At 38.1% G+C, this 15295-nt stretch overlaps 1 protein-coding gene across 2 annotated transcripts in view; it reads right to left on the minus strand.

Annotated features, from left to right (window-relative positions):
* The window catches only part of LOC106052043 (THO complex subunit 7 homolog), a 13302-nt gene extending 2227 nt beyond the window's left edge, over window positions 1–11075 (minus strand). The window contains exons 1-7 of one of the 2 annotated variants that reach the window (XM_013207288.2): window positions 10983–11075; window positions 7977–8094; window positions 7323–7453; window positions 3896–3982; window positions 3683–3740; window positions 3469–3535; window positions 2871–2940 (exon numbers count right to left, since the gene is read on the minus strand). In XM_013207288.2, the coding sequence (XP_013062742.1) occupies window positions 2871–2940; window positions 3469–3535; window positions 3683–3740; window positions 3896–3982; window positions 7323–7453; window positions 7977–8094; window positions 10983–11001 (550 nt within the window). In that variant the 5' untranslated portion in view covers window positions 11002–11075. Of the gene's footprint in view, window positions 1–2870; window positions 2941–3468; window positions 3536–3682; window positions 3741–3895; window positions 3983–7322; window positions 7454–7976; window positions 8095–10957 lie in introns of both variants that reach the window. The other variant, XM_013207287.2, reaches the window with a different exon arrangement.
* Between the last annotated feature and the right edge of the window lie 4220 nt (window positions 11076–15295).

Here is a 15295-nt window from a genome sequence, read left to right on the forward strand (position 1 = left end):
GTCGAGGCTTCGCCCCGAACCTCACTAATAAGTAATAAGCTGTAGATGTCAGGAGAATGCGTTTCAGCCGTGAAAAATGCAAGAAAACGCTTTTGGCGTCGGCGCTTCGCCCCGAACACCACTAATAAGTAATGAGCTGTAGATGTCAGGAGAATGCATTTCAGCCGTGAAAAATGCAAGAAAACGCTTTTGGCGTGTTAAATAATGAGCTGTAGATGTCAGAAGAATGCGTTTCTGCAGTGAAAAATGCAAGAAAACGCTTTTGGCGTCGGGGCTTCGCCCCGAACACCACTAATAAGTAATGAGCTGTAGATGTCAGAAGAATGCGTTTCTGCAGTGAGAAATGCAAGAAAACGCTTTTGGCGTCGGGGCGAAGCCCCGAACACCACTAATAAGTAATAAGCTGTAGATGTCAGGAGAATGCGTTTCAGCCGTGAAAAGTGCAAGAAAACGCTTTTGGCGTCGGCGCTTCGCCCCGAACACCACTAATAAGTAATGAGCTGTAGATGTCAGGAGAATGCGTTTCAGCCGTGAAAAATGCAAGAAAACGCTTTTGGCGTGTTAAATAATGAGCTGTAGATGTCAGAAGAATGCGTTTCTGCAGTGAAAAATGCAAGAAAACGCTTTTGGCGTCGGGGCTTCGCCCCGAACACCACTAATAAGTAATGAGCTGTAGATGTCAGAAGAATGCGTTTCTGCAGTGAAAAATGCAAGAAAACGCTTTTGGCGTCGGGGCTTTGCCCCGAACACCATTAATAAGTAATGAGCTGTAGATGTCAGGATAATGCGTTTCAGACGTGAAAAATACAAGAAAACGCTTTTGGCGTCGGGGTTTCGCCCCGAACCCCACTGATAAATAATGAACTGTAGATGTCAGAAGAATGCGTTTCTGCAGAGAAAAATGCAAGAAAACACTTTTGGGCGAAGCCCCCGAACCCCACTTAAGAAGCTTACAGCGCTCTCCCAGACCCCCAAGCTTGCAAGAGAAAGACTGTTTTTTTTTCTGTTTTTTTCGCCGAAGATTGAGAAACAGCCTTATTTTATTCTCATATGTCGAATATATATATATATATATATATATATATATATATATATATATATATATATATATATATATACATGCTGTACGCACGTTTATGCATAGGGTTAGGGTTTACTGGGCGTTAGGGTGAGGGTTTGGCAAAAAATCGCCCCCCCCACTCCAAAGTTCTGGATCCGCCAGTGACCACAGTGCACTGAGAAAGTTATAGCATGAAAGTTGAGCTATACAAAAGCAGTTTAAAAAAAAAACCATGGATATTAGTTAACATTTAACACTACCAGACCAGTGGTCCGCTTTTTCTGTGAGTTCCAAAATGGCAGCTATGCCTGTGTACCGCTTTTTTTGGTACTTGCATATTTCATTAAAATACAAAATTGAATCACAATGATTCAGAAGTTAAAAACAACCAGCCAATCATAATTAAATGACATGTTTCCTGTGTTTATGTTGAAGTGAGGTGGTTTTCCAGGCACATAGGCTTGTAATAAGCTTAAAAAAGTATTTTTTAAAAAGTTTCATCTGCGATCTATGGGGCAGATGATGTAAAGGTCTACTATTTCTGTGGCCCATCAGAGCTGGGTTGACTCAGAAGCACCCTAAAGATCCCAAAAGTAAAAATCCTATTTGAACCCATGACACCCAGATCAGAACCCAAGTGCTTTACCACTCAGCCACTGCACCTAAAGTTGATCACTATTTCAATTGATTTAGACTCTTAGAAGTAAGAATTTTATAAAGAATTATGTTTTTACTTTCGTTGAATGATACTGTGAGAGACTGATTAATAAGAATAAAATCATTATTTTAAGATCTAGAGCTTGAATGATAGTAAGTAAAGAGGGACGGGGCCCTGCGGAGCTCAGGTCGTATGGGACAGTTTGTTTCAGGGGCTCAAGGCTAAAGTAATGAACTCATACACAGCTGATCAATGCATAAATATAAAAATGAGCTAAAAATATTTTTCTATTTGTTAGCAGCCACAACAAGTTCCCATCATAATCTCCATCATAATTGAAATTTTTCCTATTAAATATTTAATCTTATTTCACTATTTGTCATCTAGCAGTGTGGTGTTTGTTTTAAACATTGAATTTAAAATACTGTTTAGCATTAATTAATAGTGGCATAATATACATTTTCTTTGTACATGTTTGCAGATCTGATCCGCAGTTATTGATTTTAGCGTATAAGAGAAACTGCTTTATTATTAAAGCTCACAGTCTGTCAAAGATTTGATGACACAATGATACACTAAAACCATTTAAATTTAATCCAATTATGAAACTTACTTCAACAGATGCTACCTCAATGTTTGGCGCATTGGGCAGCAAGCTCTCATCACAGAGATCAATCACAACCAACATCCATTAAACTCAATAGAATTATTATCACAACAAGATCAAGCATACAAAATGTTATAGTGAAATCCAAATACTGAATTCTTATCTCAAGGACAACACCTGGACAAAAAAATCACACTCAACTCCTCAATATTCAAACACACTTGCTACAACTTCCACACTCAATTTAAAAAAAAAAACAGCACTATCTACAAGTCTTATTCTTTAAAATCTCAAACCATTCAGTCAAAACTAAATCCAAAAATGTGACAGAAATAACAATCAGGCTGACTACCACTCAGTTCTGACAGTGGAGAGGTTTTTCTGTGGCTCTACATCCTATAGGACAGATCTTGGTTTAGACAGCTTGTTGTAATAAGCACTAAATGTTGTGGGAGGATCTGTGTCTAAGTAAGTCTCATCCAAAGCATGGCTTTGTTCCAAAAAAGTATTTTCTAGGTAGTAAAATATTAAGAGAGAACTCTTACCTTCTAATATACTCTGTAGTTCGTGTATAGATGTAATTAATACCATAAACTGTTTTCTCCTTAGCTCCAACTAGTGAAGAGAACAAAAGAAATGTAGTTTTAGTTGTTGGTTTTAAATCACTCTCATTACAATAAATTCTTAATATAATTTGTTTTTACTGATAAATCATAATATATATAATTTTTTTAATTAAATAGAAAAAAAGCTAGTTATATTCATGGCTATGGATATGCTCAGCATTACTGCAACATTGTCTACATTAGCTGTAAGTTTTTATGCTTGTCTTATGGATATGATAAAGATGAATTATTTGACCTGCAGAATTACGTGAAGCAATCATAAGCTCAATGTAGTGGTTGATGCTTAACACCTTTATAATATTTCTTAAACAAGCACAAATAAGTCTGAGACTAGATCTACAAGTATTTTTTTTTTAAAGGTATAGCATACCAAAGGCTATTCCTTGAAACTTAATTTAAAAAAAATCAAACAAGCAGATCAACAACAAGATAGTTTTAGATAAATAAACTACTAATTTTTATATGGCAATTTTTCAAATGACTTTTAACATAGTTTCATTATAAAATGAAGTAAAACCTTTTCTTCAAGTTGTTGTCGTGTTTTCGCCAAAGTGGAAAGTTCCTTGTCTAGTGCTTCTAACTGCCTGAAAAAAAAAAGATGTTTATATTTTTTTGCATTATTTTTCAGTATTCTAATAAACAAGAATGGTATAAACAATTTATTATCATTTTAAGCTCATCAAGAATCTTACAAGAACTAGTCTGCCTCTCGACAAAGAACAATAACTTACTTTGTTGTTTCCTGCCTGTCTGGCTGTTGCTGTATAATCTTTGCCAAATTGTCATATTCTTAAGAATAAAACAAATCAATAAAGAAATTCTATAAATAATAAATTCAGTTAAGAATATATCAACTAATCAAAGCTTATGGGAAAAAAAAGTTTGACTTAATAAAAATAAGACTCTCTATCTATAAATACTTGTGTATATTTAAATTTTATTACCTTGTCTATTTTTTCGAATACATTTGGCTAATTGTAGCTCTTGTTTAGCTTCACTAATTCTTTTTGTGGCTTCTTCTATTTTGTCATCTGTTGAAAAGTCATCATTACTTATAGTTATTAAAAAAAAAATTTTCTATATAAATATTTTATTGGTGGATTTTGTATACATTAATTTGTACATGTTTGCTGCTTTTTTTTTGTCCAGAATTTTATTTGCTTTTCTGACTTAAAACTATCCATATACCTGGTACTTTAGATCAACAAAGAAACTGTTAGACCAACCTATATAAATATCTGTACAAAGCTCAGTTCAGGTTATATATGAAATGCCCAAAAAGTACCAAGAGCAAACATTCAAAAGAGAAATGTTAAAAGTAAAAAATTCTACTATTAGGACAAAAAACTCAGTAATGAATACAGCACAGAGATGAATATATCACAGTGATCAATACATCACAGTGATCAGTACATCACAGTGATCAGTACATTGCAGAAATCAATACATCATCATCATCATTGGCCTCCTTCAGTCGTAGAACGACTATGGTTCATCTCAAAGCACACTTCCTCATGTGGCTGTGGAGCCCTATTTTGGAGAGACACTCCCGTCCACAGATAGCGCAGGTTAAGGTGGCTTTTACTTCGGTGGTAAAGGAGTTGGCCGTTTTTCGGATTGTACGTTTTTCTTCCTGAGCTGAGACCCATGTACTTTCACTGTCCATAGCTTTCTTGGTCACTGTCTCTCTCCATCTGTTGCGGTCTAGAGCTATGTCTTCCCAATTGTCAGTATTGATGTTCACTGATTTGAGGTCACGTTTTATTACATCTATGTAAGGGAGGTGGGGGCGACCAGTTTTTCTTGTGCCAGTCGTGAGTTGACCATAGAGGATGACTTTTGGGATGCGCTTGTCCTCCATCCGGCAAACATGTCCAAGCCAGCGCAAGCGGTGTTGTCTGAGAGCTGTAAAGATGCTGGGAATACCTGATCGCGCAAGGATCTCAGTATTGCACACTTTTTCTTTCCATGTGACATTCAAGATCCTACACTGTATACTTACTTTAGACTTAGGTCCTCCCGCGCCGTTCGGCGCATTGGGCGGCAAGCTGTCTCCATAATGATCTGTCACTGGCAATGTCTGAAGCCTCTTCCCATCTGGTGTCCACTGTTCTGAGGTCCTCCATGAAGGTGTGTCGCCAGGTAATACGAGGACGTCCCTGTTTGCGCTTTCCTCGTTTTGGCTTCCATGTTATCGCAACTCTTGGTGTGCGTAATTCATTTTGACGTAGAACATGTCCCGCAAACCTCATGCGACGCTCAGTCACAACCTCACTAAGTGTTCGACTCCCAGTTCGGCAAAGGATTTCCTTGTTTGAGATCCGGTCTGTGTATCTGACTCTTAAAATCCGTCTCAGCCATCTCTGTTGAGCCACATTTAGTCTTTTCTCAATTTTGACAGATGACTTCCACGTCTCACATGCATATGTAGCAGTTGGAATGACGATTGTGTTGAGAAGGTGTATTTTTGTCTCGAGTCCAATGGCTTGGCTAGTCCAAATAGGCTGCAGCCTTTGGAAAATGCTCCCTGCCTTTCCTATTCGGCACGCTACATCATGGTAAGCGTCTCCATCATTTGTTATGATGCTGCCAAGGTACGTGAACTTGTCCAGCTCTTCAAGCTTTGACTCGCCAAGTCTGACGGGGACACCCTTTGCCTTATATCCCACTCGCATAATTTTAGTCTTATCCAAGTTTATGCGGAGGCCAATTTTGGGTGCCTCTCTGTCTAGGCTCTCCGTCATTTCTTGAATGCATTTATTTGTAGCCCCGAGTAGTGCAACATCATCAGCAAAGTCCAAGTCCGTCAATCGGAGTTGTTCATGCCATGGAATACCAAAGGCAGTCTGGTTCATTGCTCTCCTCATTATGTAGTCGATGGCTAGGAGGAAAAGGAAGGGAGATAAGATGCACCCCTGTCTCACACCTGTCTCGATTGTAAAAAACTCTGTTGTTCCCTCTTCTGTTTTAATGCAGCAACTAGACTGACTGTAAAGGTGTCGTAGGATCTGGACGAATTTTTCTGGTATACCGTATTCTCTAACTATTTTCCATAGTGATTCTCGGTGGACACTATCAAACGCTTTCAAAAAAAAAAAAAAAAAAAAAAAAAAAACAGTGATCAATAAATCACAGTGATCAATATATCACAGTGATTATGCATTCAGTCATGCATATTAACCAATGACCTAAATTCTGCCACGTCACTGGTTTTCCTGGCTAGCTCAGGCAAACCATTCCATGCTCTAATAGCACTAGGGAAGAAGGAGCATTTGTACAAATTTGTCCTAGCATATGGAACGAGGAATGTGCCTTTTTCTTTGTGTCTTTCTGAGTATTTTATTAAATTTTGTTTTCATATTTGGAGATTATGGTTCAGTGTTTTATGTATAATTGTTACTTTACTTTTGAGTCTTCTATCCTAAAGGCTTTCTAAATTAAGTGATTTTACTAAAGGTGTTACTCTAGTCAAATGTGATTATTCGTTTATTATGAATCTCACAGCTCTATTTTGTGTCTGTTCCAGTTTCTTAATGTTTTCTTGAGTTGAGGGGTCCCAAACAGAGGATGCATATTCTATTATTGGCCTAACCAAGGTTAAATAACATTTTAGTTTTGTGTTCTTATTTGATTTATAGAAATTTCTTTTAATAAACTCTAATGCTTTGTTTGATTTTTTGATAGTTTCATCAATATGGGGATTCCATGACAGTTTTTCGTTTATTATAACACCTAGGTATTTTGCGTTTTTAGTCTGCGTTACTGGTTTACTATGAATAAGATAAGTGGAATTAATTTGTTTTAGTTTTTTTGTTACTCTTAATAACTGACATTTTCTTGGGTGGAAAGACATGCTCCAATTAGATTCCCATTTCTGTAATTCATCTAATTTTCTTTGTAAAATTTCTGTATCTTATGTTGTTTTTATTGTTCTATATATTATGCAATCATCTGCAAACAATCTGACTTTTGTTCCTGAACTAATGCAATTTGGTAAATACTTAGGACAAAAAACTCAGTAATGAATACATCACAGAGATGAATGTATCAGTGATCAATACATCACATAGATGAATATAGATCAGTGATCAATACATCACATAGATGAATACAGAACAGTGATCAATCAATACACCCAACAATACAAAAAAGATAAGTTTAAAAAAAAAATAAAAAATAATAAAAAAAAATAGCATGACAATAAGAATACCAGGTGAAGAACAAACACACATGAAAAATCAAACTAAAATTTTGTTGATCAAGGAAAAACATTAATCCACCACTGAATAAAAATTACCAAAAATGAATGAAAATCTATTATTAAAGATGAAATATTTATCTTCTAAAAAATATAGAACAATGATAAATTACCTATTTCTTTGCTTAGTTTTTCATAATTCTCCAGCTCCTGTTTATTCATCTCGTAAGTGTTCATTGCCTTTTCTAAAGTGTACTCACATTGACCGATCATTGCCTGCATGCGTTGATACATGGCTTGGCTACTGTTAAGTAAATTTATTGCATAATTAGCACACTGATAAATAAGAGATCTTTGACAATAAAATAAATAATATGTGTTATAAATTAGCTATTGATTGAAAGCATGGTTGATAGAGAAAAATAATATATTGAAATTAGATTTTATTTTAAAAATATTGTCAGTTTAGTAACACTCACATTGAAGTGCTGCAAAATTAAAGCTAAAAATTGTTACATTAAAAAATCATGGACTTTAAAAATTTACTATTTATGAGAATGTTGACTAACCAGCACAATGAACAAACTACATTTCCGCCTCATCCCCCCCATCCCCCAATGGAGTTCACTATTTTATTTTTAGATATGGGAACTCAATAGTATTTTCAAATTTTAAAGAAAAAATGTCCCCATAACTACTACAACAGCAAGGTAAATGACGCTGAAAGATAAAGTACAAACATCGGCAAGGTAAATGACTCTGAAAGATAAAGTACAAACATCGGCAAGGTAAATGACTCTGAAAGATAAAGTACAAACATGTCTTACTTCTCATCATCTTCCTTCATTGTTGACCATCTAATGAAGGTTTTCAGAAGGTTATTTAACCTCTTATCATCATTGCCTCCTTCACCATCGATTAACAGCCGGCGCCTTATAATATCATCTGAAAAAAAAAAAGAAAAGAAAAATTAATTATAATTATGACAAAAACCTTTTAGCAACATTTTATTGAGGAAAAAAAAGAAATTGTTTGATCATCTCCCCTTGTCATACTGAGTGGGACATAGAACACATTGCTCTATAAACACACTCACAAGTAAAAAACAAACAAACATGTTTTTCCATTGTCTATGACAAATTCACAAAAGCACAATTCATTTCAAAGTATGCAATAGATTGCCTGAATCAGAAAAATTAAATAAACTTGAAATATTTAAAAATAAAAAGCTTGTCTTAAAAGCATGTCGGTGGGGCACCTCTGTTACGTCAACCACTTTTCTGCTCACCAAAAAAGACTGCTTTTGGCATGTAATTGTCCCCCATACAGGATACATGCCCTGCCCAGCGTAGCTATTGGACCAAAAGAAGTTCCACTATACTGTCCATACTGGTGTTTGCAAGGACATCGCTGTCAGAAGCTGTCTTTCACAAGCATTTTTGGTGAAAACATTCAAGAAGTCTTAGTTGATTTCTGTACAGTACCCACGTCTCAGAACAATATAGAAGGGTTAATAAGACCACTACTTGGTAGACATTGATTTTTGTAGGCAGGAGGAGCTATTTATTCTGCCAAACTGTCACCTATAGGCGCTCAAAAGTACTTCAGATGGTTATCAACTTTCCTTGAAAATAATGTGTCATTTGGCACTATGCTTCCTAGATATATGAAGTGGTCTATCATGTTAAGGGGGTGTCCATTTACAGTGATCTTTGGGTTGAGTAGGTTTTATAATTTCTGAAACATGACTTCTGTTTTCCAGAGGTTTATAGATAAACCAAAAGAGGTGGCAGCATATGCAAATTTGTTGACTGCGATCTGGAGATCGTGTTCACTGTGAACTAGTAAAGCACATAGAGAAGCTCTGTTATTACTATTTCCTATGTTTTTTATATGGGGCTGTAGATATAGAAGATTAACACATTGATCAGACAGGCCACCATTGTATCTAATTTGGCCTTTTTATCCCAAAAGAAGCTGCTTCAGCATAGATAGGTACATAGGTGGGCATCTGAGCCTGGTTGAAATCTCCATAAAGCCAGCATGACTGATAGTTTTGAAAGCCTTGGTGAGATCCACAAAGGCAGCATATAGATTTAAATTCTGCTCACTGCATTTTTCTTGTAATTTCACAAAAAACAAATATACCATGTCAGATGTACCACTACTGGCTCTAAAGCAACAATAGCTCTCAGATAGCACCTCATCCACTTAAGAGTGGATCTAAATATATATGTTTATGGCCTCCTTCAGTAAATAATAGTAATGAAGCTACTATGGATCATCTCATAGAAATTATATTGTCTGGGCATTGACTAGGGTCAGAATAATATAGCCCACACAGCATCTCACCCATCTCCAGTTTCCCATAACCCATGCAGCTAGTTACATTTTAAAAAATTAATTTGTCCATAGGAAAAGCAAGTCACAGCAAGTGAGGATGATACAGTTTGGGATTGATCAGCAATATTGGCATTGCATGATATGTCATGGGTATCTCACTATATCCTATATATGCTGCAAGCTGCCTAAAGCACTAAGGCGTAAGGGTTGCCAGCTCCTGATTTTTCCTTAGGGCAGAAGCCTAAGGAGGGGCTCATTTAGTTGTTAGTGACGTTAGCAGTTTATTATATCTAGATATATTCTAGATCTAGTCAAAAGTCAACAAATAAAGTTAGTCTTGGATGACTACCCATCTGATTAAATTAAATAAAAGGCTAAGTCCTAAGGCTAAACCACTTAATTTACTAGTAGATTTTAACTAGAATAAATCTAGATCTATCTAGCCAGTAATCTAGATCTATCTAGCTAGTAATCTAGATCTAGTCAATCTAGATCTAACTTCTAGATGTCTTAGACTTATAGATAGACTTAGATTCTTAGACTAGTCCAGTTTATTAGAAACTAGAGTCTAAGTCTAAGACGGGATAGCCTGAGTCAGCTGAGTAGGATGGCTAGATAAGTCAGATCTAATATTATAATAGATAGATCTAAGTACAAGTCAATCTACTAACTACTTTTATCTAGTCTAGAATCTAGATTTTGAACTTGACTCTGGAAAACTCAGTCTACATAACTTACTGTGTAACTCACAACACACTATTACACTGTGTGAGTCAGAGTGTGAGTATCTAAAATCTAACTATCATTTATTCATTATCATATATATTATGATTCATTATCAATAACAATAATTAACAATAAACATATCAATCTAGATTCGGGGGGGGGGGGGGGGCACCCCGATTCTAGATCTAGTGATCATCTAGATCTAGACTTAGACTGCCTGTTAGACATAGAATGACAGATCTATTAATAATATTGTATTCTTAGTTAAGAGTTTAGTTCTAACTTCTACTACTCACTCACTAAGTCGACTAAGACACTAGTAGTAGTAGACTCACTAGTCTAGATTTCTAAATCTAGAATTAGAATCTAGATCTATATTGAATATTCTATATATAATATTCTATTCTAGAGACTACTAGATCTAGTTTGAGTTTAGATACTAAGTTAGAAAGTTAGAATCTAGACTCCTACTAGTCCTACTCCTCTAGGCCAGTCTAGGCTTAGACTGGCTAGGGCAGTAGGGTAGGGCTAGCCTACAGACAGTCTAGAGTTAGTTAAATAATAGATGTAGTTAAAGTTAGAGTCTGTTAGAGTGAGTGACTAGATCTAGATTTTTTTATATAATATATCTATATAATGTATTTTTTTAAATATGATGAAGCACTAAATTTAGATTTCATATATCTGGCTATTCTGTATTATTGTTTATCCACAATAGAAGCATTATATGATTATTTACGTCTGTAAATTTTCAAATAAATTACCATCAGATGTATACGCCATTATTTTTTTTCGTTAACATTTAAGTCAACATTTTATATAGAACTACACCTCTTTAAAATGTTTTTCCGCGTGTGTAAAAATAAACAGAACAAAACTTTTTAAAATGCCACAAATATTTTTTAGGTTTAGATTTGCAGAAATGTAGCGCTATAATCTATGTCTAATAAATATAGATATATATAGATCTTACTTAGACTTAGGTCCTCCCGCGCCGTTCGGCGCATTGGGCGGCAAGCTGTCTCCATAATGATCTGTCACTGGCAATGTCTGAAGCCTCTTCCCATCTGGTGTCCACTGTTCTGAGGTCCTCCATGAAGGTGTGTCGCCAGGTAATACGAGGACGTCCCTGTTTGCGCTTTCCTCGTTTTGGCTTCCATGTTATCGCAACTCTTGGTGTGCGTAATTCATTTTGACGTAGAACATGTCCCGCAAACCTCATGCGACGCTCAGTCACAACCTCACTAAGTGTTCGACTCCCAGTTCGGCAAAGGATTTCCTTGTTTGAGATCCGGTCTGTGTATCTGACTCTTAAAATCCGTCTCAGCCATCTCTGTTGAGCCACATTTAGTCTTTTCTCAATTTTGACAGATGACTTCCACGTCTCACATGCATATGTAGCAGTTGGAATGACGATTGTGTTGAGAAGGTGTATTTTTGTCTCGAGTCCAATGGCTTGGCTAGTCCAAATAGGCTGCAGCCTTTGGAAAATGCTCCCTGCCTTTCCTATTCGGCACGCTACATCATGGTAAGCGTCTCCATCATTTGTTATGATGCTGCCAAGGTACGTGAACTTGTCCAGCTCTTCAAGCTTTGACTCGCCAAGTCTGACGGGGACACCCTTTGCCTTATATCCCACTCGCATAATTTTAGTCTTATCCAAGTTTATGCGGAGGCCAATTTTGGGTGCCTCTCTGTCTAGGCTCTCCGTCATTTCTTGAATGCATTTATTTGTAGCCCCGAGTAGTGCAACATCATCAGCAAAGTCCAAGTCCGTCAATCGGAGTTGTTCATGCCATGGAATACCAAAGGCAGTCTGGTTCATTGCTCTCCTCATTATGTAGTCGATGGCTAGGAGGAAAAGGAAGGGAGATAAGATGCACCCCTGTCTCACACCTGTCTCGATTGTAAAAAACTCTGTTGTTCCCTCTTCTGTTTTAATGCAGCAACTAGACTGACTGTAAAGGTGTCGTAGGATCTGGACGAATTTTTCTGGTATACCGTATTCTCTAACTATTTTCCATAGTGATTCTCGGTGGACACTATCAAACGCTTTTTTGAAGTCCACGAAACTGATCGTTAGCCGTTGTTGGTACTCAAAACTTTGTTCTATGATATTTCGTAAAACGAAAATCTGCTCTGTACATGATCTGCCTCTTCGGAAACCTGCTTGTTCTTCTCTGAGCCTTTCATCTACAGACTGTTGAAGCCGTCTCAACAAAACAGTGCTGAAAACTTTGCCTGGGACAGAGAGGAGAGTAATGCCCCTCCAGTTGTTACAGTCTGCCAAGTTGCCCTTTTTTGGAAGCTTTACAATCACTCCCTTTTGCCAGTCCTCTGGGACTTTTGAAGTTCGCCAACAGAGATTTAAGAGATCAGTCATTCTGTTAACAATGCACTGTCCCCCATATTTTAGCATTTCTGCTGATATCATGTCTAGTCCTGGTGCTTTGTTATTATTTAGCACTGCAATGGCCATGGTAACCTCCTCAGCAGTTATTGGGTCTGTCTTGACCTTGAGATCATTGTCTGGAGAGGGGTCCTTGAATATGTAAGTTATGTCTGGCGACAGTTGGTTAAGGGTCTCTTTAAAGTGCTCTACCCATCTTGCATCCTGTTCTTCTTTCGTTAACAAAGTTTTGCCTTGCTTGTCTTTTATTGGTGCCCCATGTCCACTCTTTGCTCCAGTGAGATCTCGGACAATACGATGGAGGGTTTTTGTGTCATTTCTGCTTGCAGCTGCTTGTGCCTCTTGTCCTTTCTGCTCAATCCAGTCCCGTTTATCTTGCCGACAGCTTCTCTTTACTTTCAGATCTGCTTCCCTATAGGCTTCTTCCGCTAGGCTGCGATCCTGTGTTTCATTTTTCTGATCTCGTCTACGTTTGGCCTCTTTCCTCTCATCTATCAATTTCCATGTTCTGTCTTGTATCCACCGTTCCTTGTATGAACCTCGCCTCCTTCCGATAACTTCTTCTGCGCACCCAATAGTGGTATCTTTGAAGTTGGCCCACTCTTCTTCAAGGGTCAATATATCTGCAAGAGCCTCAAAGCGGTTCGTTAGTTTCAATTGGAACTGTGCTGCAGTATTGCCGTCTTTAAGCTTCTCTACATTAAATGGGCGGGGTCGTGTGGCTCGTTTTGGTTGGCGTTTCAATCGGAGCTTACATTTGCCACTGACAAGGTAGTGGTCTGAGCCGATATCAGCTCCTCTGCGGGTCCGCACGTCTAACAGAGATGACCTCCATCGTTTGGAGATGCAAATGTAATCTATCTCTATCTCTATACTAGTACTAGAACCTTTTTAGATATTCTATTAAATCATTTTTTATTTACCTTCAAGCTCGGTAACGATCTGCCTGGTCGGGATGTCTGCCTGGTCGTGCGGTTTGCACGCTGGACTGTCGTTCAGATTTATCGATGGTCCCGGGTTCAAACCCTGCCCGCTCCCATCCCCCGTCGTCCTGCGGGAGGTTTGGACTAGGAAGTAATTATCTTCAACTCTGAAGGAACATCCGAAACATGTAAAACATTTTTACAAACATCTCAATTTAAAATCTATTGATAGATCTATATCTATTTTCTTCATTTTTCGAAGGAACTATAGATCTATATAGTTCGTCGATCGTGGTTCGATGATGACCACTTTGTCATCCAGGGGGCTGGGCTGAGGGCTTTGCGCTGGGGTTTTGTGCCTCCTCGTGTGGCAGGTGAGACCTATGTGACTCCGGAATGTTCGGCTGCACACTGGGCAGGTTATTCCAGCTAGAGCTAGTGTCATTGACCTTGCTTTTCTTCTCTGGCGTTTTTCTTCTGCCAGCGTTGTTCTCTTTTCCTCAGCAACCTGTGCGCCAGTTTTCACAGCGCGACGCCATGATGCACTGTCATGTGCCTCTGTCTCCCAGGTGGCTGGGTCTATGCTGAACGCCTTCAGAGAAGCATTGAGGGTGTCCATGAAGAGTTTTCTTTGACCGTCTTGCGAGCGCTTTCCTTCCTTTAATTGGCCATACAGGATTTGTTTAGGGATGCGGCGGTCTTCCATTCTGCAGACGTGTCCTGCCAATCGCAGCTGGGACTGCATCAGGATTGTGTGGATGCTTTGCAGACCTGTTCTTCGAAGGACTTCAGTATCTGTTGTTTTTTTCTTGCCATTTGACATTCAGTATTTTGTTTTCTGTACACTGTCCACGTTTCTGAGGCATAGAGCAATGTAGGGAGGATGACAGCTCGATAGATCCCTAGCTTTGTATTTGTGGTGATACCTCGTCTGTTCCTGACATTTTAAGACAGTCTGCCATATGATGCACTGGCCTTGGCGATACGCAGGTCGATTTCATTCTCGATCTTTCCGTTTCTGGAGAGTGTGCTGCCAAGATATGTGAAACTGTCCACTACATTTATATCATGTCTATTTATCTTGGTGCTTGGATCCGAGTAGGCTTTCTCTGGAGCAGGCAAATATAAGATTTCAGCCTTTTTTTTTTTTTTTTTTGTTAATGGTAAGGCCAAAGTCTGAGCATGCTCTTGAAAAGTCACTGACGATGCTCTGAAGATCACTTTCAGAGCAGGCATTTGGGGCCCAGTCGTCAGCAAATAGCAAGTCTCTGATTACTGCTGATTTTATTTTTGATTTTGCTTTGAGCCGCCTCGTGTTGAATAGGCCACCATCAAATCTATATGTTATAGGCCTATTTATCCCGGTGTTTTCTCAATTTGTGAATGCATCTATCAGCATAGCAGAGAACATGATGCTGAACAGCCTTGTTTTACCCCGTTTGATACTTCGAAGGGTTCTGATGGTTCTCCACTTTCCTGGACACGAGCCTTCATGCCATCATGAAATAGTCTCACCGTGGATAAGAATTTTTGTGGGCATCCATACTTTGACATAATCTTCCAGAGTCCTTCTCTGCTAACAGTGTCGAATGCTTTTGTTAGGTCGACATATATTGAGAAGAGGTCAGTATTTTGTTCTTGGCATTTTTCCTGGAGCTGCCTTGCTGCAAATATCATGTCAATGGTTTCACACTCCTTTCTGAAGCCGCACTGGCTTTCTGGCAGTACACCATGTTCTATGTGT

Source organism: Biomphalaria glabrata, chromosome 4 (genome assembly GCF_947242115.1).
Source record: "Biomphalaria glabrata chromosome 4, xgBioGlab47.1, whole genome shotgun sequence".
NCBI lineage: Eukaryota > Metazoa > Mollusca > Gastropoda > Planorbidae > Biomphalaria > Biomphalaria glabrata.